Source organism: Zophobas morio, unplaced genomic scaffold (genome assembly GCF_036711695.1).
Source record: "Zophobas morio isolate AGI-343-1 ecotype UQ-CSIRO unplaced genomic scaffold, CSIRO_AGI_Zmor_V1 ptg000013l, whole genome shotgun sequence".
NCBI classification, from domain to species: Eukaryota; Metazoa; Arthropoda; class Insecta; order Coleoptera; family Tenebrionidae; genus Zophobas; species Zophobas morio.
The window spans coordinates 210,124-233,689 of record NW_026972118.1 but is presented as its reverse complement, the minus strand read 5'-3'; the positions used below and the strand labels follow the sequence as shown (position 1 = coordinate 233,689).

Sequence of the window (23,566 nt, the reverse complement as noted above, 5' to 3'; positions counted from 1 at the left end):
TAAGAAATACAGAAACCGGGCGGGCTCAATTACTTCTACCACTTTTACGATATGGCAACTTCGTGACACTTCTGGCTGATCATCTCTCTGCTCAGTGTGAGCCACCTGCCTCTTTAGTTGCAGACTGTTAGGACTCATTACCCTGAAATTTAATTTTTTCCTCTACCTTAAGCGGGCGTCTACTTTTTGGTGTGATAGGAAATCTATCATAGATGAGATGCCCCCTGAGTCAAACCCACCGGCTGATGATAACTTTCTGACCGTATTTCGACGGTTTGTTGGAAAATACTAAAGTAACGAAATCGACCCCGAAATGCTTTTAATTTTTTATCTATAGTAAGATATTCACTGAGGTATAATAGTTCTCATATTTTCAATTCATGGGTCTTAAATGACTCTAATTGCCGCTATATTGTTTAGTTCACATAAAGCTCTATTTTGAATATTATTAAAACTCAGGGATTATAATAAGGTATAATATCTTTGTTTTGACAAGTTGGTTTTAAATAACTTTACTCCACTGCCCTTCGTATACCATAAATTACCGAGATTCTGTTTTTACCTTTATACAATCCAGCCAAATTAATTAAAGCCTAAACTTGCTTTCACCTTTATTATATCCTCTGGCTTTACTGAATATCGATGTGCAGCATCATATGATGTGATATACCAGTAGTTTCGCATTCGTTTTTTGTGTAGTATGATTTAGTATCTCGTCTAAAAAAAAAAAAGCAAGACTTCAGAATTGTATGAATAACTTCTGCAATCAACTTCTCCCCAAAAGATTGGTAATTGTATTATCTAAACGAGTTCTTACATTTTTTGTCTTTGTAGACGATCTGGATTATTTGCGTTAACAAAAAATCTTTTTCATCAACTGTGGGTTCCACATTTGCATCTTCTTCTTCTTGTACCTAAGTTTTTATTGTTTGTTATATCGAATAACGGAATGAACCCCTTCCACCCACTGATCCATTATTGGTAACGCGCTAAACTCTCCCATAAAGCCTGTACCCGTTGCTGGTATTGTTAGTAAACATTTACGTTAGGTGTATAATAATTTAGTTATTGCAAGTGTGAAAAGTAGTAATAGCCAAGTCTTACCCATAAAATCAATTTCATAAAATCCTGTTAAATTTAAAGTACTGGGGTATCATATTCTCCAATCGCACACAATTGACAGAAAAGAGGCATGGGATGCGTCTCTTAACCAGGTTTTTGCGAAGGTACTGTATGCGCGGTATTTAGGATATCAACTATTAGTGGACGTGGGAACTAAGAAGGGAGCTCAAACCCAATAACCCAATTTGCAAGTTATCGCCCTGTTGAGGGCTTTTGACTTTTGTGTTTCCTTTTTGATCTTATCGGGTACCAGGAAATACCATTAATAAAAAAAAAAGGAATTAATTTATGGAGGTACTTTACACTTTCATAAAAGGTAAAATATTTTGTCAAGATTCAGAATAATAAAGACAAAATTTCAGTTATTAAACCTCAGTTAACATACATAAGAATAAAGAATATGACTTAACATGAGATATTATCATATTATTAATTATGTAAACTTATTAATCTACCTTTACTTTGTTTTAAATAACTTATTTTTCGTTTTTGTTTTAACTTCGTGGAATTCGCATAAGAGCTTGTATGCGAACTGTGAAACTCTCAAGAGATACTACTTTATCTCTCTTCTGGTTTAAGAGAGGAATAAGGATTCAGGAGTTTAATGCCACGCATAGAGACTATTGTATGTCTTAATAATAATATAAATCAGCATGTACGGGCTATTTTTTTTTATGTATTGTATATATTTTTTATATTATAGATTAATTTTTATAAAACCAAAACACTGAAGATCGGTTTAACTATGTAATAAGCTGGCGTGCACATACTAGTTCTTAGTATGACACCTCTACAATTTGCGTTTCTGGTAGGCGTATCTAGTAGCTATTACTGAAAGAAAGAGAAAACGTAACTCAAGGCATTATCTATTAACATAGCAACTTTTTCTTTGCAAATAAATCTGAACGATGAGACCCAACTGTTAATCTTTTGGTATAATGTGCCCCTTTTTGTGTTTAATAAAAGTAACAACGTTTAAGGTAAAATTTTTATTCACCTTAGATCCCTCAGTTACCTTCTAATATATGTAGGTTAAATCTGTTCTTTTTAAGTGTACAAATATGATTTAAGGCTTAGGTGCTAGTCAATTTTAGTTTATTTATAGACGATAAAAACTGGCATAATATCAAAAGAAGTTAAATCCAAAAGTACTCTAAAATCCAAAAGTACTCTAAAGCTATTATACTCACTTCAACAAAACGTATCGTTTGCAGTAAGATATTCTTCAGAAATAAAACTAAGATTTTTATTTTTAAACTACCGTAACTCACTTTCTCTTATAAATTAAACGTCTCCTCTAATAGTTTATATTTTTAACGCAAAAAAAATTATTATCGCTGTGCCATAATTGCCTTAAAGGAGCTGCAAGAATAAGAAAGGCTTATAAATAGTCTAACAAGAAATGGGGGCGGAAGTTCTCCATAATCAACAATCTTTTAAATTGGCTGCCTGCTGAAAATATATAAAAACTAATAAACTATGTAAAATTCAAATTTATAAGATTTACAAAAAAACTTTCAGATTAAGAATATCAAAAAATTAAAAATTGCGAGGTGGAATCTTGGGCTCTTCACTACTTTTCTGAGAAGGCGTGGGTAGACTTTGCTTTCTGTTATCAAAGAATTGTTTTCCTAAAGGTACATTAGAAAGTCTATGGGGAGGCGGGGGAAGGCTCTGCTTTCTGTCGTTTAAGAATTGTCTTTCTAGTGAACTATTGGAAAGTCTAGAAAATTGAGATGGCTTGGGCGGCACTTGGGGACCTAAATAACTTCCTATGTAAAGTTACATTATTTAAGTATAATAAGTGTTAACATTATTAGTAATAGTAGCATTTAAACAAATAAATAATTAATAAAAGAAATTAACCCCTAAAATTTCAGTAAAATATAAAAAAATTGTGCATATTTGTTATATAGATCATAAACTTGAATAAGGTCTAGCAGTTGGAGATACTGGTCCTCTGGCACCCGGAAAGGACGTAGACTTACTATTATAATTAATTATTAAGGGTGAATAAAACAATAATAATCATAAAGCTCGCTAAAAAGAAACAAGTTTAATACCAATAGATCATAAAATATTTAACTTGCCTGCCTAAAGTAGTATCCTCACTCAACATTGATAGAGATCTTGAAGAAGACTGAAGTCTCTCTCTCTTGCCTACAAACCTTAAATCACAGCAAGTCTTATAGGCAGATATTGCTGTTATTACTAATAGGAGTTGGCTCCAAAGCAGCTGTCACTTCAGCCTCAAGTTGGCACAACTCCGGAAGAGCTGCTTTTAAATCTTTAATTGATTTTTGATCTCCAATAATAGATAATAGGTTAAAGAAGTTATTTTAATAACTTATAAGCAACCACCTCCACCCAAAAGAACGCTAAGTCTTCTGTTAATATTGCTCATATCCCTCTCATTACTTTCTAGACTTTGATTAAGCTCGCTGATTTCGCTATGATAACAAAAAATAACTACAAAAACTTCTTAAATAACAATATGATTTCTGCTAAAATAAAATACTTTTTCACATTAAGTAATTTTTATTTTACAGTTGATAGTTATTTATAAAATAGTTTCGAGACCAACGTTAAACTACCTTTTTATTCTTTCTTCCTCCTTCAAAATAAACTTCTGTTGGTGATTCATGAGAAGACCTATAAAAAAGAATTTAATAGCCGATAACTATGGAGAAAGGAAATAAATACTTCAATAGGAAATTAAGAGTACTGAAAGACAAATAGTGCAGTTAATTATAAATCTGCAATTTGTTTAAATGTTAACATCAGCTAAGGTTACCCTTACTTTAAAAAAAAGGGGCTTTCAGTGGTTAACACCTTTAACGATCAATGTATAGGATGGGCCAAAGAGGGTTAGTGCAAGTCCTATCTGACCATTCACAGATTTTTCAAAAAAATTTAAATAAAAATTTTTTTATAGAAAAATTGATTGGCTCCTAAATTCTAGGGATTACGATATTAGTTAGCCAACTCCTAACTATTAACTCAGCTGGGGCTTGCAAGTATGACCTTTAAAAATAACTAAATAAAATTTATTTTGTGTGGTTCAATATCATAAATTAAATCTTTTGTACATTTACTATGATACGCAAATTGCAAGCATAAATTTTTCTTTTCATAGTTGTTCCTTTTTTTTAAAAAGTCAAATATTTTCCGGACGCTGAACTCAGGGGGTCGGAGGTTGAACTTATTTCGTTTGCATATAGTGTGATGCAATTTTTCAAATGACTTCATAAAAAATGCAAAAAGTTGTCAATGTGAATCAGACCAACATGACCTTGAGTTTATACGTATGCGACCACAACTTGAAAAATTGGTTCCTAAGGTTAGTTAATGATTTAGAGCCTAATACCTCAGTTTCGTTCTTCGACTGCAGGTGTAAATTAATACAATAAATTGTTTTGCTTCTTTACTACTATAGACATTATAATGCCAAACCGAAACACATACCTTCTTTTTATTAAGCCAGGCTCTTATGCTTGTAGTAGTTCAGCCACATCATGTGCGACACCACAGATACTAGTGAATAAAGACCGAAGTAATCGTTATAACATTCATAATTGTCAATTCTTAGTCTAGCATATAAAACAACATTATACCGTATTATTCGTGCTTAGGAATCGTTTTAATCAACCACTATATATTGTGTATCTTGTTTCAGTCTAATTTAAAGACTATGACTAAACCAAATTACTTTTTTAGTAAAGGCATAATTTTTAGTCAAAAATGATTGGTGATGACGATGAGGGCACCTCTAGCCCATCTTAAAGGGTATCTAACCTTTAAGTCATCGTTCTTTGGACCAGCCTGTTGATACCTTTTATAATAAAAGAATCATCACTTTATCGTCTTCTTCTAACCTATACCATATTGTTATCTTTATTAGCTTTTCTATTTTTTTAATCCAGTTTTCTTTTCCTTTGAGCTATTTAATTTCATAACTATTACGTTCTTCTAAACCTATTAGTTACAAACTGTTTAAATAAAGTTTTTTTTAATTGTTTTAAAATATAAAGTAAAACTAGTTAACTAAGTATATAGTTGTCCTCTAGATTACTAAGCTATTTATTAACTTTGATTAAAACCCCCTCTAGACTAAGACCGTTACCTTTATAATAACTCTGGTCCTCAAAACCAACGTATAATAACTGCGGCAATAAAGACGGGGTTAAACAGAAAAGGAAGAAGGCGGAGAAAAAAATAAACGAGTCACACATGTTTTTAAAATATATATAATATCTATACATATTAATTAAATTAATTTATAAATTACCTAATAAAAAATAATTAATTATCCTCAATTAGTTCTGTACTGTTAGGTAATTATAACATAAACACTCTACCTTAATCTCTTACAGCACATCCTTTGTTATCTTCCCCAAAACATAAGGTAAATTTTTTCTACATAATATCTTTGTGAACATATCCGCGAGTATATTCTCGGAGCGACAATATTTAAGCTCAATTTCTCCATCTTCTAAGCATTACTTTAACTAAGTGTAACCTTAAGTTAATACATCAGGGCAATTTAGTTCCTCTAAACCCCTTGGCAATGTATATAGCCGGCAAGTTTGAATAAATATAAGCAATTTTTCGGCAGAATATCCAAATTCATTTAGAAGACTTTGCCTTCAATTAAAGTACCCGAATGCACTGTTATGACTTACTTTAAGTCTCCTAAACAAATAAGCATCCATTTATAATTATAATGATTTTACTTCTACTTTTTAAAACGTGTTCAGACGCATGACTTACACATGTTTGTACTTCGACCTCTAAAATTTTTTTCACAAGGTCATCAGTTCAAGCGATTTTGTTCCTTTTAAATAGCTAAAAAATTGCTTAGCTACTACCCAGAGTTGGTTCCATAAACCTTAGGGTTTTTGCCAGTTTATTTACTGAGGTAGCGATACCTGACCTAGTGACGTTAGCGAGATATTGCAAGTGTCCTATTAATTCGTTATAAGGACGATTACGGATAGAGGAGTTCAAGTTTATAGAGGTACAACACTCATGATGCACACCGTGGCCCTGGCTGTGGCTATTCAAAATTCTTGTGAGATGTGGGTTTTCATAATTTCTGATTTATCAATAATTTCATCCCTAGTTCATTAATTTGGAAACAAGAAAGTTTTTATTAGGCGTTTCTTTTAATTAATCCAACTAATTTAAGTAATTTTCTTGTCTTTAGAGCATTTTTAGTGAAATTCTCATATCCTTTACGTAATATAGTCAGGATATTGAAATTCGCTTCCATTACTGTAAAAGTCACATGACTCAACCTTAAATTAGTTAAAAAACTGTTTGCAACGCTCGGCTCCATCCTTCCTAGGTAACGCTCCCTCATAGCACTCAAATTAGTGCACGTGATTAGTTAACCATTTTTAGGACGATCTTTTACAAATATGCCCACCATTTGCACGTTCGAGGAGAAACCCAAATAGTTTGTTATCTTAAAAGGCTAGACGCCCCACTCTTGCTGCGGCTTCTATTCCGATCTATTAGTTTTTATATGACCTGATGTCTAATATTGTCCTGTCGAACTGTTATAATGTTCTGTGTTTGTTCTCTTCTGTTCCTTTTACTTGTCTCATATTTAAAAGTTATATACGTTTATTAAATTATTAAATATTATTATTACGCCCAGCAATCTTTTTAAAAGTTTCGTTACCTTTGGGTGCGTAACACCTACACCTTTTAGTTTATATTTAATTATACTCGTACCATAAGTACCTCGCTCGTTTCGTTCTCTAAGAAGCTTCATTAAGGGATAGCCTCTTATTGGAAGTTTCACCCTTTAATATGATAAGTTCAACATTCAAAGGTGTTATTTTACCAACACATCTCCACCCTTGGCGTAGTTAAGGGAGGTATTTTTTAAATCGCATTGTAGATGTTCCTAAGCATACTAAAATGAACGAGTCATTTCCCTAAAGGTTAAAGGGCTCATAGAGGCATAATAATAAACGGTAGAAACTGTAAAAAAAAAACTCTAAAACTGAGTTGGTATCTATAAATGCCTTCTTCTTTAATCTTATAACGCTATCGGTATTTTTTAAAAGGTCTCTGTCGCATGAAAGGCCGTCCCAATTCCATTTTCTCAAGAACTCTCAGTCCTTCAAGCATTAAAAATGCCATTTTTCCTCTAATAAAGCTCCTTGTACGATATATGGTGTATACTCTTCAAGTCATAGTAAGAGGTTTGAGTTCAATAGCTCTAATAATATTAATTACTTTTCCATTATCAAAAAAATTACTTTAAATCTGTTTCTTTTTTACCTTCTATTACTATAATGTTGTACCATAGCAATTTTCCTTTGTAGTTAAATCTTACTTTAATTCGCTAACCGGGTGCAAATGGCATATTCGGGTTATTAGTACCAAGCTCGCGCTTGGATTGGGTCTGCATAATATTGGTTGAGGTGGTGTACTTTTAGCTTCCAACTCTTCATTACTACTTAAAAAGGGGCCGATTTCTTCCAACCAATTATTATAGTAATCACAACTAAGCTTTTAGTAAAAAAAATGGTTAAAACGTTTTTTGTTGGTATATGGCTTAAAAAGGATTTTTTTAAAACTTCTAATCTTTACAATATATTGATTGCGCTATTATTATATATTCGGTAACAAAGAACTTTGGGATGGCCCTAAAAGAATTTATTTTATGTATTTAAAAGTTCTCCACGTAAAATATTTTTAACTTTTCAAGTCGGTCAAACATTGTAAAAGTTTTTCCAAGCATTGCACGCTTAGTTTAAAATAAGAACAGTGCAGCTCATGGCTTCAACCCAAAACTTGCTAGGTAACGTATCTCCTAGATGCATAGCCTTCGTCATAGATCTTAATAAACCGTTGTATCTCTCCACAGTTAGATTATGTGATGGCATGTTGGACGCTGTGTAGGTAGAAATTACACTCCTAAGCTTGCGCATTGAAAGCTATCGGAATTTTCTTTGTAAGTAAGTTGTATAAGTAATTATCAGTCCAGAAAAATGCGAGTTGGCACCGGACGGGAATTGCTCCCGCAACCTTGAGATTGTGAGGCAAATGCTCTAACCACTGAAATACTGTGACAACTCACATCTTCGGTTTTATAAATTACGTATACAACTTTTGTTAAAAGCCATGCGGCGAAGGTAAACTCGGTACCAATGCCCGAGTGAATTTTCCTAACCTGATACCTATTACCCAGATGTTCGTACAACAACTGAAATACCTGCCAAATAGTCCGTAAATACTACTCACGCCCGTACTTTATTGCATTTAATCCCGTTATGGCCAAACTTAGCCCCGTCAGTGATAACGAGTAGGACCCGTGTAAATCAACACCAATCCTTTGCACTCACTAAGTTGAGAATAATTTTTACGAACCTCTTTTAACCAAATTTTTTCTTATATTGGATTCGTTACATGTAATACGAGGTAGGTTTTTTTCTATAGTTCTACATTCAAAGTTCGGTCTTTTAATGCTTTAACAGTCTAGTGAGTTCGATATGATTTAATATTCGATACCATCCCGGTTTAATAAAAAAGGCATGCAATTTCAAGTTTTATATTATAAATCCCATCGTGCTCTCTTGCGCTATCTTCTGATGTTCTGCAGTGGATAAAAAATTAATTAACTTTTCATCTTTATTGCACTGTTATTATTAAGAGTACTGCATTCTTTTTGTCACATATTTACCGACGCTTATTAAATTATAAACGCGCTGAAGGAAAAATAAAGCCATGCGATTACAGTATACATTCCCTCCGGTGGTCTTAACGATTTCTGAAAGGCCTTGTACTGACTGGTCAATAGGCCTGAAGTTTTTAATCATATTTGCATCACTAATGATATGGCAACTGGCGTCTGAAGCTAATATAACCCTGTTATGCGGAAGGATAAGTAGCTGCTTTATAAAAATATTCATCTTTTTAACAATGGGTGCGAGCATTAATAGTGGATTTATCCTATTCAAGGGCGTTTAATAATTTCCTCTAGATTTTGCCTTGCACTGACTTTCATTATGCCAAACTGCCTACAAAAAATAGATATTGTGTTATATGACATAACAATTTTCAGGATGACCAGATTTTCCGCATCCTGAATATGATTGTTTCTAAAAATAAAAGTTACCAGGGTACGCAGTTTCCTCTGATCATCTCACTTGAACTTTTTAACTATTTTAGATGTTCAATCAATCTTCATCACCGACTTAAAGCCTCATGGGGGCCTTGACTTTCCAGGGCCTTTGCTAATTAGTGATGAGCATAGTTATTTGTTATCTATTTTTGGCGCAAAAAACTATCTTGGCCTGGCGAAGTCGATGACAGGTCTAAAGTGGCTAGAGGCACATAATTTTAAGCTAATTTTTTTTTTTCGAAGATATCGATAATGATTTTGCTAGTTAGAACGAAGAGAGTTACAAAAGAAGAAAGGGGTTATGGAAAGACGATGAAGTTAACGAAGAGAAAAAAAGGCAGTAGCAAAGGAGATAGAATTTGAAATCAGGACAAAGCTGAAGTGAGAGAAGAAGGAATTGTAAACAAATGAGCACGAAAGTCAGCAATACCGTAGAGGGAGAAAGAGAAGAAAGAAACGAATCTTTCCAGCAGACTTACGATGACGACATGACTTAACGTTAAGTTTACTAAAAGACGACTTAAATAAAAGGCTAAAAAACAAAAACAAAAACTGTAAAAAAACAAAAACTTAAAAGTGTAAATTGCCCTAAAAGAAACACCAAAACAAGTGCCAAACAAATTAAAAAAGTTAAATGATAACCCAAAATATGATCATTTTTCTAAATTCCGACGACACCATCACAAGTGGAATTTAAAGTTTTATACAAGTTTTTAAGTACTTTGACCAAGGGGGTTTTAGTAATTGTGGATCTACTAAGTAAAGTACATATTAATGCACAACAAAACTTTGAATAAAATGATGGAAAAAGCAAAAAGAGTTTTAGGCGTAGTCATTAAATGTCATTACAAAACTATCCTCGGGTTAAAATGCAACGGCGGCCAAAACCACTAGAGTGTCCGCATTTGCCTTAATGACAGTAGATAGACTCTATGCATTCAGAAGTCATTTAAAAGTGTAATCGATGGTGGAGAGTAAAGGACTACCGCCAGAAATAAAAATTGAGCCGAATAAGACCCATTTTGGATAAAATGGAACAAACCTATTTATCTTTGCCAAGAGAAAACAAGATTGCCATTGATGATCAAATGATTTCGTCTACAGTTGTATGTAGAGACAAGTAATTTGTATGTGGAAAGCCTTATTCAGAAGGGTCTAAAAATTTTTGTATGGGCGGCTCCATTTTCTTTAATACTTTTTAATTTGGGATTTTTCAAAGAAAAATTACTTTCTCGGCGACACTTTCAAAGGTTTTGGGCATGGATCCTTCTGCGGTAAATAACCTTACAGCTAAGGAGGTTCACGTGTTTTTACATGAATAGGAGTTTCACCACCATTCCTATGCTTGAACTTTTGTTAGACAAGACCCCCCATGATACTGGGCCATAATGCGAGCTAGAGTGTTCGCATAAGTACACTTCACCAAGGGAAAAGTTCTGCAAAGATTGGAGAGGGAACCACAGAACAGAATGTGAGAACAGATAAAATAATAAACATCATTTACGGGTATAATGCTGTGTTACTGACCTCCACTAATCTACAAGAAGAGCCTGCAGATGAGTAAAAAGATGGTCAAAAACTGAAATGAAATTCATGCAATGAGGGCCACATGGTGGCTACATACAACGGTCCTTTGGGAGGTACCGATGAAGTTGACCGTTTGATTGCTTACTAAATTAATGCAAGAACTAATAAATGGGTGGTTAAGACAATATTCAATTTTTTTGACTTGGTAGCTGTAAATTCATGTGTTTTTTTTTGAAGTACTGCCTAAAGTTTGATGGTATACGCAAAAAACATCATGCAGCTTTTCGATTTTATATTAAATTTCAGGGTTAGGGTTACAGGACGCCTTAATGGATTTTAAAAAAGGCAAGACGATGAAGAAGTGGAGTATAAAATTGGCACAGCTGGAACTGTTCATACAAAAAAAATCGAAAGAAAATTTTACTTTCACCTGCAACAACTCCTCGATCCATTCCAACTTTACTTAAATAACAATGCAAACTAGGGCAAAAGACAAGACTAACCGCTATTGAAGTCCGGCTTAAGGATCTCTGTGAGATGCTCGGACGATAAATGTAAGCAGAAATCTAAGTTTTCATGTGAAAATCCAATAATTTTTTGGAATCGCAGGCCATGATAACTGTTTCAATGACTTTTATAAAAGAAAAATCAAGTGGACAAGGATCCAATGTTTACTGAATGGGCATCTTTAGTTTGGAAAAAAAAATGTTGAATAAAAACTTCATTAAATTACGAAGCGTTTAAATTCCTAGTTACATTTTCAATCCGCAAAAAAAATTATTTAATTATTATTTTTCTAAGTGTCGGGTGCACGATATGTAATCTAGTAAACTTGTCCATTCCAGCTTTCTTGTTAAACTAGTTTTATAAGCGTATTTCTGGTTGTCTGAATAACCCTTCTTGCGATTCTATTAGATTTATAGTGGTTGGTAGCAATAAAATGTTCTTTAATTTTTAGGCTATTAAGGAAGTCCCCTAACATCTTTTTTAAATCTATTGCTGATCAAAAGTAATTTTACTAGGTAGCTGTAATTTAATATTTTTTTAACATTTTATTACTAATTTGGTATTTGTTACTTAAAAAGCTCTTACCCCAACAAATCGAAAATACTTGTTGACTAACTGTTTGGTCATAATAATAACTTCGAGAAGATATTTTAAACGATCTCTGTACTGCATCTCTAAGGTGAAGCCCCTAGCCCGTTTTTTAGCTTTTATTACCATATTCTTACATATATCTCTCTCCTTGTAGAATTAATCTATTAGCGTGGTCAAATTTTTCTTATGATAAGTTTGAATTTATCACTCTTTCTGAAACCAATCCTCATGTAGATGTTGAACCGCCTTATTAATTGGCATCAGCCCTATAAAGTAATAAGTTTATATCGTATTCTCACTAGAACTAGAGGGGAGTCTTGACAGCTTGGCCACCACATTCTTTTTCCAGAAATAAATTTCAGTGCCTAATATATGTTCTTTATTAGGTGGTTTATAGGATTGTTCCCATTTTCATAGCGGATTTCCCGGATCGCAGCGCAGGGGAGTGAGCAACGCTACAGGGAACCGTAACTGTCTTCCCTAGGACTGAAGACAAAAAACTATTGGTTTTTAACTTTATTTCCCATTCTAATTTAATAGGACATTGTAAAGAGCCATCATTTCTAGAGTGCTAGTTCTGTATTGTGTTCTACAAAGGTAGAGCTTTCTTAGTAAATTGCTTAAGTAGTTAAGTGGTATAACTTTACTTCTTTACAGTAACGTCAGTGGTTCCATCCTATTCTTAAGCGAAGCTACATAGGGAACAAAAACTTAACTCTACATTGGTCGGCAATCTGTCATTGCACCCTTTCTCTGTTTCTACTCAAGAGACTCAAACCTTGGGTCTAAGTACTGGAGAATCCAATCTTTGCTACTCCCTTGGGTGGCTAACAGATACATTATTAAGTACTTGGCAGCTAAGCTCTCTAAGTGAAGTTTTCTATCTCGTTATAAGCTAGTACACCGAAGCTCTTCTTTAAAACAAGCCTTAAACATAGGTAAGCACTATTTGTACTATTTGGAATATCCTGTATTGACTTTGAACTCCCTGTGTTAGGTTGAGAGACCAAGGTGGACTAACTACCTTCAAAACTAGAAATGAATCGAAAAAGTAGAAACTAGTCATACTCTTTGAAACTAGGAAGTAATCTTGGTTTTTACTGTCATAAGTAACTTGCCAACTAAAAAGCAAGCTTGAATCTAGCTGACTCACTCCTACTGACCTGGGTTGGTCCCTTCTTTCTTTCTTTCTACCTGTCTAACTGTCCTTGGAGGCGGTATCTCGATTCAGGCTAAGCTAGGTTAAGTAATAGTTGAAAACTGGTTCTTTTATTATCTATCAACTATCGTCGTTCTCAATGGGATCTTGTATTAGTGCTTCTTAGCTAACTAAGTTAACCTCGGGTCACTTCCTTGTACTAGGGGACTGGTACTTTGCGTTTATTAGCATATTATGAATGAAGCTAGCATCCCTCCTTCTTGCTAGTGCTTAATTTAGACTGACAAGTCATTATAGTTTATTTTTAAGCATTTAATTAACTTTTTCTCCCTCTACTAACTATGCCGTACAATTAGAATGTAAAATCTTCGTATAAAATGTCTGACATCTAGGAGCCTAATATGAGCTCAGTCTAAGCTCAAGAGCTGCCTTTTCATATCCTTTTAAGTTATATAATCTGCTACCCTTTCAATATTAATCGAACTCAGAGACTACCTGCTTTTCACTTGCCCTACTTGATTGTTAACGCATAGTGCTAGTACTCTGATATAGCCAGATCATTCATAATGAGGTTTTCCAAGTAACAAGTCTGCACCCTTTAGAAGCAAGTATCACGTATTATTTTACTTTCTTCTTTCTTTTTTAATTTGGGAGACTGTAATTAACCAAAAAAAAAGACAATAATTAAACAAAAAAGAATTGTCTTATGTTTTTTAAATTTATATTTTGCCAAATTAATTTCAGGTAGAGATTAACGTTTTATATGAAAATAAAGCTTAGTAAATAGTTGCCACATTTTTCCTTTAGCCATTACATTCCTTACTACATAATTGTTTCTTTGTAGTCCTTGTACGGCGTAGCGGTAAGAAATAATAAAATGTCGTAGCCTTTAATACGGATGCATTAACGGTCATAGTATTTTTAACAGCTTTATTATTCTGTAAAATTGAAGTATTACATTTTTTATTCTAATATTACATATTCTTTAGCCATGGTGTCCGTTTGTGGCCTTACCGAAGGCTATGTATTTGACTCCACATGTAGATTTTTGTATTTTACTTATATCAATATTAAAGCACCAATGTAAGGGATTAGGCTTCATCTCAAAGTTGTCAGCCCATCAACGATTCTAAGTAGCATTCTCTTAATATAATCTGCTTTTCCGTAATTGAGTTAAAAAAAATGGAGTTGCAAGTTTCTAGTTTGGTAGAAAAAGCTTAACTTTTTTGTCATGCTTATATGGAGCAAATTAGTTTGTTTATCCCATAGAAAAAGGATATTTATACCTCCAGGGAAGTAATATGAAATGTGTGTAGCCACTCTGTACCTAACAGACAAGTACGAGGTACAAACATGTGGTACAATGGCACATGTATAATGTAACACGTAGTATGAGCACAAGATTTATTAGAGTTAACTCCAACATATATTGTCGAAGAAGAAAAAAAAATAAAAAGGAGCTTATAGATATATTGTTTCGTGTAAGAAGGATATTTAAACTTTTAGGAATAGTAAAAGACCACTTGTGAAGACTGTCGTTTATGTCAGAAAAAAATCTGCGTAAAAGTGTAGTAGGAAATGTCCGACCTGATGCCGGCAGCTATTCAAATTAAAGAAATCTTAATTTCGTAATATTGTTCACTAACCCAAATGCCTATCCCGCATCCACTGACCTTAATTTAGGTAGGATGAGCTGACAGAGGTGCGGTTCATGTTAAACTTTAAGACCAACTTTTGGTTCATAGCAATCGCATTATTTTCATCGGGCTCTATGAATTTTTAGTAATTTCTTCAGCTTTTTTCATAATCCTTTTGCAATTTTATAATATGTTTTCGCGTTCCCAGTAGTATACAGTCATTCGATAGCATGCAGGAAGTAAAAAATGCAACTATTTTTTATCAATCCTCTATTGAATAACTAGATTATTCGATATAATTTTTAAGTGTTCCATTTTTTATATCTACATACCCATATATATCTTTTTGTACTTTTAATTTTTTTGTTTACTTTACTTTATGTCAATTTCTTCTTTAACGGGAGAAATCAGCTCTATTTTCACGGAATATGGACAACAAGAATCCATTTCCAATTTATTAGCTGCCAGCGAGGTTTTAAAAAGAATTTGTACCAATTAGGAAATATAAATATACGCTGAAATGGATGCAAAGATTTTTTACGTGTTAAATTCAAATTTTTTTTTCCTGGGCTATACCTTTTTCTAGACAAATCTAGGATTTAAAAAAATTTATAAGATAATAAAGAACTTGGGGTACCATAAAGCAGCGATTAGAGTAAGTATAATGATAACCATATTAATAGCAGTAGTAATAATTATAATAGAAACCTTTTAAATAATAGTGATAGCAGTTATAATAATACTATTGGTAATAAAATTAATACTTGGTAAAATAAGGAATTAGTGATGTTTTTAATAGTAAAAACGATATAAATATAAAAATGTTCTTTATTATCTCAGTGCAAAACGGTAAGCTTCTTCCCACTCAGATATGGTTAGAATGGAAACAGATTAGACTACTACAGAAACATTCAAACACGAGCAACACTAGAAGAACATGGACGCGTAAAATGAAAACCTCCCCTATCGTTCCTTAGACAAGAGAATGTGACCTAAATTAGTGGAATACTACCGCTCTTGCGCAATTATACCTCCCTTTGGTTATTTTCGAGGCTGTACCCGCCTTTTGCCCTCAACTGCTGAGGAATGTAGCAGAGTAGTACGCAATACTGTTACCAGTTACATGAGCTCAGACCCGTCAAAATCATTCTTCGAGACCTATATACAGATCTACCTGTAGTCGATATAAAGACGGCACTGCATGCTGAGAATTTACCCCTTCCCATAGAACGAACCTCTACAATTCATCTAGTCAGCGAGAACGGCATCTAACCGTTGATCCTAGTTGGACGTATTAAAATCACAAACTTGTACCATCACCCATGTGAGGAAAACCAACTCACGTTTCTTTATGAGAAGCCCAGATATTCCGCCTGCAACTTGCGCTAACTGCGGCGACTCCCACACTTACGAACTACCAAGGGTACCTTGTTATCTTAAAAAAATTGTTCCTTCGTCGTCATTACGTCAACGATCCGCAACTGGTTACGACGGCAATCTCATTTGTAGCTATGAAGGTGCAGAAAACTCGTGCACCTTAACCCTCTCCAAACAGTTATATGAGATACTGACTACCGCAATGGTTGTCAGGCCCAGCTCATTGAGCTAGCTAAAACTTTTGCAGGAGGGTGTTAATGGCCCGCACTGAAAAAATAACGTACTGCTGCAGCTGTTGCGGTGTAATATGGAGACTTCGGCTTGTCAAAAGAGAGGCACCTGAAAGTGATCAATCGATTAGTACTTTGCAATTACGCAGCCTCCCGTCTAGACCATCTTAACAGATACCGCGGAGACGTAACTATTTTGTTGTGGCCAGTTTTATCACACCACTCAATTGTTCCTTCAAACCTAAACGGCGTGGGGACAATAGGAATTCGTCTCAACTTCGCTGATGCAAGGCCTTCAACTGCAAACACGTTGCTTGGAACAAAGAATGTGCAGAGCTATGTACTATTTAACAAAAGCACGTAATTCATCGGTGCTAACTCCAACTCCCTTCTACTCTCATAAAGTACTTGTGGGTTATTAACTGTAATATATAATATAGTGAATTCTTATGCATATTTAAATTTTATATAGCCTTATTGCATGTGTTAGAACTTGACACCTTAATAAACGGAAAATGCTTAAAGAATGAATTAATTGTCTAGAGGTTGATAGAGAGTTGCTAGATGACTCGAGCACAAGCGAGTTATTAATTGTTGAAAGACAAGTAAAAAAAAAAAAGAAAGGATTTACAGAGATGAGTAAACTTTTTTATTTGTAATGTATTCTTGCTCGCCAAGCATGCTAATGTTAGGGTATGCCTAATAGCCAGTTATCTTTCTTCTTTCTAATTACAATCCGACTTGTAATTAAGGGTCTTTCTATAGCCTTTTTTTCGTACAACGTTAACTGCAGTATTTTAATTTGCAAGAATTTCACACGCCTCCATCTTTGAGGTAAGTTGATGTTTTTAGATTATTTTTTGTAATATATAATTTTTAATAAATATGAATTACTTAGAATTAAAATAGATAGTTTATTGACCGAGTACTTTTAAAGTTAAAAATATTAATAAAAACTAATAAGTGCTACAAGTTAAAGTAACTATAACGCACGATTAAGAAAGCCATTGGTCGTGGGAATAAGAGATTAAGACTATGCACTCGCATAAGACAAAAATTTATTATAATTGAATTATTCGGCCTTTTGATTTATTACTTGTTAGTTAAGAGGAACTATAGTTTTAACGAATGAACTAAGCTAAAAGGTAGTTAGGGTAATAAGGCTAATAAAGACGATGAAGAAAGAAGCGCGTTGCCTTTGAGTATATGGTACTAAATTATTCAGTGGTCAGTTATAGTTCTACAAATATCTATGCACGCAACGTCATACAATATAATTGTGTTTTGCCCCCAATTAGCTCCATAATCGCCTACATTTGACTTAACTCTATATTAATTTAAAAACTGGGCGGGATTCTTAGTATTCAGCTTAATTATTTACCTTGTTAACAAACAATAATTCCCCTATATAACTGAAAAACTAAGTGTAAGGGTTAGGGTTATTGGAATTTTATTTCGATTTAAGACCTTTCCTATTCTAGCATCCTTAAAATACCTTTTTTTTTTAACTTTTATGTAAATGTATTGAGCCCCCTTGACTGAAACATAAATAATCCTTTGTTACTTTTAGTGTAGACGTGAAACAAGTCCACAACGTTAAACATACTTTATCTTTTTCAGTATATATGGGTTTATTACCTCAATGAATTAAAAAATATTTTAGTAATGATATTTAATACTGTAATTTGCTTTTCAAAATAATACTTGCCTCAAATAAAAGTTGCTACCTAGTAATTTGCTAACGAAGAATCGCTAGAACATAAAACTATATCAAATTAAAAATATTTGGTGGTAGCATAACAAATTTTATTGCTTAAAGTCTTAGTATTATATTCTCTCAGAAATTTACTGTTCACCTTCATTGGTATTTAATTCACCCTTTGGATATCCTTTAAGGTTTTTTTTTGCAAATTCGCGGTTTATAAGTAAAGGAAGGAGCTACTGGCACAGTCAATGGAATGGAAGATTTTTTCAGCTTTATTGATCGGATTTTTAGCAACTTTTTTATTGCGACCTTGACAATACGCAATTAATACAACATAAAATTTGGAAAAGATTTAATGCAGTCATACATACTATATAAATATATTTCTAATATAAAAAGATACAAGGCGCACCGGAGAATGTTCGGAAGTGAATTCAGCGTTAGGCTGTTTAGACTGCCTTACGCGTGCGGCCGTGCGTAGTTGAGGCGTAACTGGAACGGTCAACTGCGCAAGCGTGGTAACACACAATTAAAGATGACGATCGCCTTTTTTTTAACTAACCTGGTACAAGTTTTTACTTTGAGAGACCACAAAATGAGACAGTGGAGATCTTTTCAGGTAAAGAGGATCTGCATAAAAAAATAATTTAGTTGGTTGTAAATCTAAAATAAAACGAATAATTTTTTAGGCACTTCCAGTGCTTCGTCAAAAAGTTTTGTATTATAATAGCTAACAAAATAAGGGGAAAACTTTTATCTGATGTTGCCCTAATAAACCATCGACTATAAGAAGGCTTTAGTAACGAAAATGAGCGCCTGCTCTGCTTAAAATATACAGATTTTTTTAACTTAAAAAAGAGTTTAAAAAAATTATACAACTACCAATTTAAATATTACAGCGTTGAAGTAAGATCGGATAAACCTTTCTGCTGACTTTTCGTTGCGAGTTGAGGCGCTTTGCTATCCGCAGTTGTTTTGACTTTGAAGGTAATTCGACTCGTTAGCGAATTTGGAGCACGGGAAGCAGTTACCGAAAGCTTTTAAGCAGTATTCATATACACAAGAAAACGAAAAAACAGAGAAGATACCTTTTTCTTTGCTAACAGTTTCTTAGTATTCTCTAAACGTGCCTCCTATTTCAGTAAAAAATTAATAAAAAATCTTAAAGCAAACGTAATGCAAATTTTAGGCTCGCACGGCGCACACAAACAGGGGAACTCCACTGAAGATATGAAAACCGGCATTTGGAAAAGTAATTTAGATACAACACAGCATGGTTAATGTATAAACTTAACTACAATCGTTCTTCCCGTGGATAGTAAACATTAGCACAATATTATTTAAAAAATATGTAGCATGTACTAAACCAGGATAGTAAAAAGGTCAACTCTAAACATAGAAACCAAAAAAGATGGTTTATTTATTTATAAGACAGAGGAAAGGAAAAAAAATGAATTTATGTATATATATATATATATATATATTATTGTTAGTAGTCTCAGTAGTCACCATTTAGTCTTAATAGTTACAATATAAAAAATAAAATTACATCATTTTTTATTCGTATTTGTTAATAAAGCATTGAATAATGTGAAGTGAATATTTTAGTCAATAATTTAGAAGAATACTATTAAATAAGAACTTTTAACTTTTGTTTCACTTCATAGTTATAATAGTTTTACACCACATTACAAGGTTCAAGTTAATTGAACAGCGTAGGGGTTACCTTCGGTTGTGTTACTTGTTCTCTTGGAGACCGCTTCTTATAAACAGTCGTATGAAAGTTAAAAGGTTTTGGAACTGTTATCTTCTATCCGCACAAAACTAATGCTAGAATTTATAGAAAACTGAAAGCCAAAAGTACCTTTGGGTGGATCCGAGGGACCCCGATGTCCCCCGTAGGGTTGGTCAAAATTTTTTTGTCCACTGCTTTCGCTTAACAAACGCAAAGTATAACGTACCAATATAAAACTTCTGAAAAAAGACAATACCCTTAAAAATCGCCCGTTCGGTAGAGAGCGCTTGAGCAGATATACCGGTTTTTTTCAAATTTCTTATAGAGGAGCCCTTAAGTTCTTGTGTTAGCTCGCGAAATAATTCAAAATTAATTAATTATTTATTACAATATTCGTTATTTGTTCTAAGGAGTTTTCATTAGAATAAAAGATTATATTGTAAAATATAATAGAAAAATAGTTATATAGACTTAAGCTACAACGAGACAACTCTAGTTATAACTAATAAGGCATTTTTAATTTATAATATATTAAAATTACTTGAACAGTAACTAAAATATTAAAAAATATATATATACATAAAAATGAAATTGTAGTGAAAAAATAGCGTAAAACAAAAAATAATATAACCTTGAAGGGATTCTCATAAAGTATAAAAAATAATACGTATTATTGAAAATACTTTACTTAAATAATTTCAAGAACACCTTTAAAAATAGTATCCATATAATAAGCTATTCAAATTATAATGAAATATATGTACTATACTTAGAAGTCCTACAACTTAACATATATAAATTAAAACTATCAATGAAAGTAGTAAAGCTCGAAGCCTTTCTTGAAAACTTGTTCATATTAATATTTCTAGGAGGCGATAAAATATATCAAAATCACGACTCAGTAACATACAAGCTAAATATGACTTTAGCGAATGTCTATCAAAAGAATATAGTTATGTAAAATATATAACATACATATATATAAACAAAAATTTTAAAGATAAAGAAAGACAGTGTTAATAAAAATTATATTAGAAAGAATTAAGATCGCGTACTTTTTAGATAAAAAAGTTTATAAAGTAAACTTTTTTATCTGTAGACCAAAACTCTCTATGTATATATATACATATATACAGAAAATCTTATATAAATACGCTTTTAACTAAATTTTTAGAAGTTATCTCTGCTCTCGAGTTATCACTACTCACAGACATATTTTGAGAATTTGAATTAGGCGTTAAAGCAGTTCCTTGGTCAGTTTTATTAATAGTTGCACGACTTGAGAGCTATTTTTAACCAGATTTACTTTTATTAATAGATTAAAGGTAAGCTTTATAAACTAGATTTAATATTAAGTTCGTAATTTAACTTAAGGTCTAAAGAATTGAAATTAAAGTTACTAATAAAAAGATATAAAATAGAATCTTAAAGTTGAATTAGCTATTGCTTTTAGGAGGTAAAGAATAGTACTTTGATCTTTTCTGCTTCAATCGTTATATGTTTTTTAGGAGTTTTCAAACTTTTAAATGCTCTCATCAAAGAATCAAAAGATTTTCTCTCGTTTTCAACATCAGATAAACTTTCAACTTTTCTATTGTCTCCCTTATATATATTTAAAAGCTGTCACTTTAAAGGCTTAAAAAGACAAAGTTATACCGAAGTACCGTTTTAAAGAAGGAGAGTAAACTATTCTCTCCATTAATTTTAATATTTTCCTTTAAATCACTTTCCTGTATTTTTTTTTTTTCATAAATTAACTTATAGTGGAAAGGATTTTAAATATAATAGAATTTAAAATTGAGCTAAACTTGTGGGGAATAGTTTTGGCGAAAAAACCAAACGTCGTCCACTTCGGCATGTAAAGAGGATTTATGAGTTGGCGCGTCAAAGTTATACAAAGGGTCATTCATACTTATTTAAACTGATGCTTTAAAAGTCATTGGGTTAAAGCAAAGAATTATAGCTTAATAAAGCTGAGTTTACTAGTTAGAGATTAAGAAGGTAATTGAGTACACACCCCTAGCTGCAGGACGAAGGGGCTATTAAGATATTTCGGTAGAATATCCCTTTTCGGCAAATGGTTTTTTTTAATAGGGACGAATATTTATTATCCCTACCTATGCCCTTTTTTGAAAATGTTTGAAACCTTTAAGTGTTCATTAATTATAGCACTTAAAAGATATCATCTCTTTCAATTATAATGATACTATGTAACGTATAAAATGATACTTTAAGGTAATAGCAATATTTTAAAATTCCCAGGTTACTCACGTTCCAGAGTAGTCAAGTTGTTCTATCCTAAAAATTATTTTGTGAGAGGTTTTAAAGGAGTTAAATTACTCCAAATTGTGATTACAACAAAGTTAGTTGGTGTATATGTTTACTGTTAAAATTAATATACTAATTGAGAGTTTTAATTTGAAGTTAGTAACTTTCACATTGTTTCATTTGTAATAAGTTTGCCAAAATTTTACTTTTATGAGGCGTGCTTATTATATGAAGTTTATTCGGTTGTCTCTCTATAGTTGTCTTTTAGTTGACAGCCAATAAAATGAGTCATAAGCTCTTACGAGCATCAACATTATTAATATTTAATAAGGCGACCCCTTTTAGCAGTTTACATGTAAGTGTTGCGTTAAATAAACTCAACCTAATAGCTAATCTTTGGCAACATAATTTTTAGTTAATACAGATACTCCATTCTACTATTTATTTTCTATTTACAACCCTTTCTCCTGTTACAATTACAAGAGCACTATAATCAGTCCACCTTTTTATAGAACGCTTTGTTTTTGCCTTAAAAGAAAGATCTCTATTTCAGCGATGACTTCTTCACATGCCCCAAACCTCTTTCCCTAGAGCTTTTTTTTTTTCGAGATCTACAAAGTCATAGTCGCTAGGAACCTGATCTGTAGGGTACGGAGGTGCGGAATGAAAATTTGCAGATTAACTATCGACTTGTGACACACGCAGAGCCCTGATGAAACAGCACATTTTTCTTGAGCCATTAGGGTGTTTTTCCAGTAATTTCCTCCAACGAACCAAGAGTATTATTCTCTTTTCTTGTTTTTTCATTTTCAAGGTAGTCGATAAATATTATACCATGCGAATTCCAAAATACGATCGCCAGAACCTATCCGACGGACCGTCAGTCTTCGGTTGGTTTAAGCGGTTGGCGTACCTTGCTTTCCTCTCAGTTGTCCGCCACTTTAACTCTGGTGTAGTGATAGCTTTAAAATTCATCCGTTGTTACATATTGTTTATAAAATTCTTTTAAATCTATTAATTAACCCTAAACAGTGTTCCGCGTTTATGATTTTGGTCCACTGTGAGCGACCGTGGTACCCATTTCGAACCGAGTCTTTTCATGCTCAAAAGTTCATGTAATATATAGCTTACTCGTGTCATTGAATCTTTGAGATACCAGCTAACTCACGGAACTTCACTTTACGATCATCAAAGACCATTTTTTGGAGCTTTTTGAATTTTTCTGGAGTAACTACCTCATTTGTGCGTCCAGATTGTTCATCATCATTTCTGTTCGTACGCTTCCTATCAAATCTACCTTCAAATCTTTGTTTTAAAAGGAGCAGATTGCTTATAACACTTTTAAACCAGTGCTAAGCTTAAACGGTATTTTTTCATATCAAACTAGCGCTTACTTAAGACAAAAACTTAGTTTTTTCCTTTGTCTTGAAAATAACAAAAATAACGTCACTAAAATTTAATACCTCGACAACTAATGGACTAAATAGCATCAAATTTTTACAGGTATACTTGAATGTAGCACTAACTTAGAATGGTATGGATCCTTCTTTTTAAAAGCATCTGAGTAT

The 23,566-nt window shown here is 32.9% G+C and overlaps 2 protein-coding genes across 6 annotated transcripts; both read right to left on the bottom strand.

Annotated features, from left to right (window-relative positions):
* Positions 1-2,485: 2,485 nt before the first annotated feature.
* LOC135128540 (uncharacterized) lies at positions 2,486-3,911 on the bottom strand. 2 transcript variants are annotated; one of them, XM_064055398.1, is made up of 8 exons: positions 3,826-3,911; positions 3,717-3,774; positions 3,484-3,572; positions 3,335-3,427; positions 3,209-3,282; positions 3,048-3,105; positions 2,630-2,894; positions 2,486-2,574 (listed from the first exon to the last, which is right to left on the bottom strand). In XM_064055398.1, exons 2-7 carry the CDS (start codon positions 3,764-3,766, stop codon positions 2,662-2,664), a joined length of 597 nt encoding a protein of 198 aa, XP_063911468.1. In that variant the 5' UTR covers positions 3,767-3,774; positions 3,826-3,911; the 3' UTR covers positions 2,486-2,574; positions 2,630-2,661. The 2 variants fall into 2 exon arrangements, with proteins under 2 accessions (XP_063911468.1, XP_063911469.1); XM_064055399.1 differs by having other exon boundaries at positions 2,486-2,571.
* Positions 3,912-18,114: 14,203 nt separating this feature from the next.
* Positions 18,115-21,720, bottom strand: LOC135128529 (uncharacterized). 4 transcript variants are annotated; one of them, XM_064055385.1, is made up of 12 exons: positions 21,539-21,720; positions 21,395-21,460; positions 21,201-21,332; positions 20,885-21,016; positions 19,987-20,062; positions 19,860-19,930; positions 19,722-19,805; positions 19,084-19,128; positions 18,918-19,032; positions 18,558-18,625; positions 18,399-18,500; positions 18,115-18,304 (listed from the first exon to the last, which is right to left on the bottom strand). In XM_064055385.1, the coding sequence occupies exons 1-12, from the start codon at positions 21,638-21,640 to the stop codon at positions 18,182-18,184; spliced, it is 1,116 nt and encodes a 371-aa protein (XP_063911455.1). In that variant the 5' UTR covers positions 21,641-21,720; the 3' UTR covers positions 18,115-18,181. The 4 variants fall into 4 exon arrangements, with proteins under 4 accessions (XP_063911455.1, XP_063911457.1, XP_063911456.1 ...); XM_064055387.1 differs by having other exon boundaries at positions 18,408-18,500; XM_064055386.1 differs by having other exon boundaries at positions 19,722-19,802.
* Between the last annotated feature and the right edge of the window lie 1,846 nt (positions 21,721-23,566).

Excerpts from the sequence above, each read along its gene's own strand:
- LOC135128540 (XM_064055398.1), bottom strand. The coding sequence starts at position 3,766 with ATGAATCACCAACAGAAGTTTATTTTGAAGGAGGAAGAAAGAATAAAA. Across the intron at positions 3,283-3,334 it reads TTTGGAGCCAACTCCTATTA|GCAAGAGAGAGAGACTTCAG; the intron begins GTAATAACAGCA and ends TAAGGTTTGTAG. Across the intron at positions 2,895-3,047 it reads AACTGCTAGACCTTATTCAA|GAAGTTATTTAGGTCCCCAA; the intron begins GTTTATGATCTA and ends AACTTTACATAG.
- LOC135128529 (XM_064055385.1), bottom strand. The coding sequence starts at position 21,640 with ATGAATGACCCTTTGTATAACTTTGACGCGCCAACTCATAAATCCTCT. Across the intron at positions 20,063-20,884 it reads CTAAAAATTTAGTTAAAAGC|GGCTCCTCTATAAGAAATTT; the intron begins GTATTTATATAA and ends CAAGAACTTAAG. Across the intron at positions 18,305-18,398 it reads AACATTCTCCGGTGCGCCTT|GTCGCAATAAAAAAGTTGCT; the intron begins GTATCTTTTTAT and ends CGTATTGTCAAG.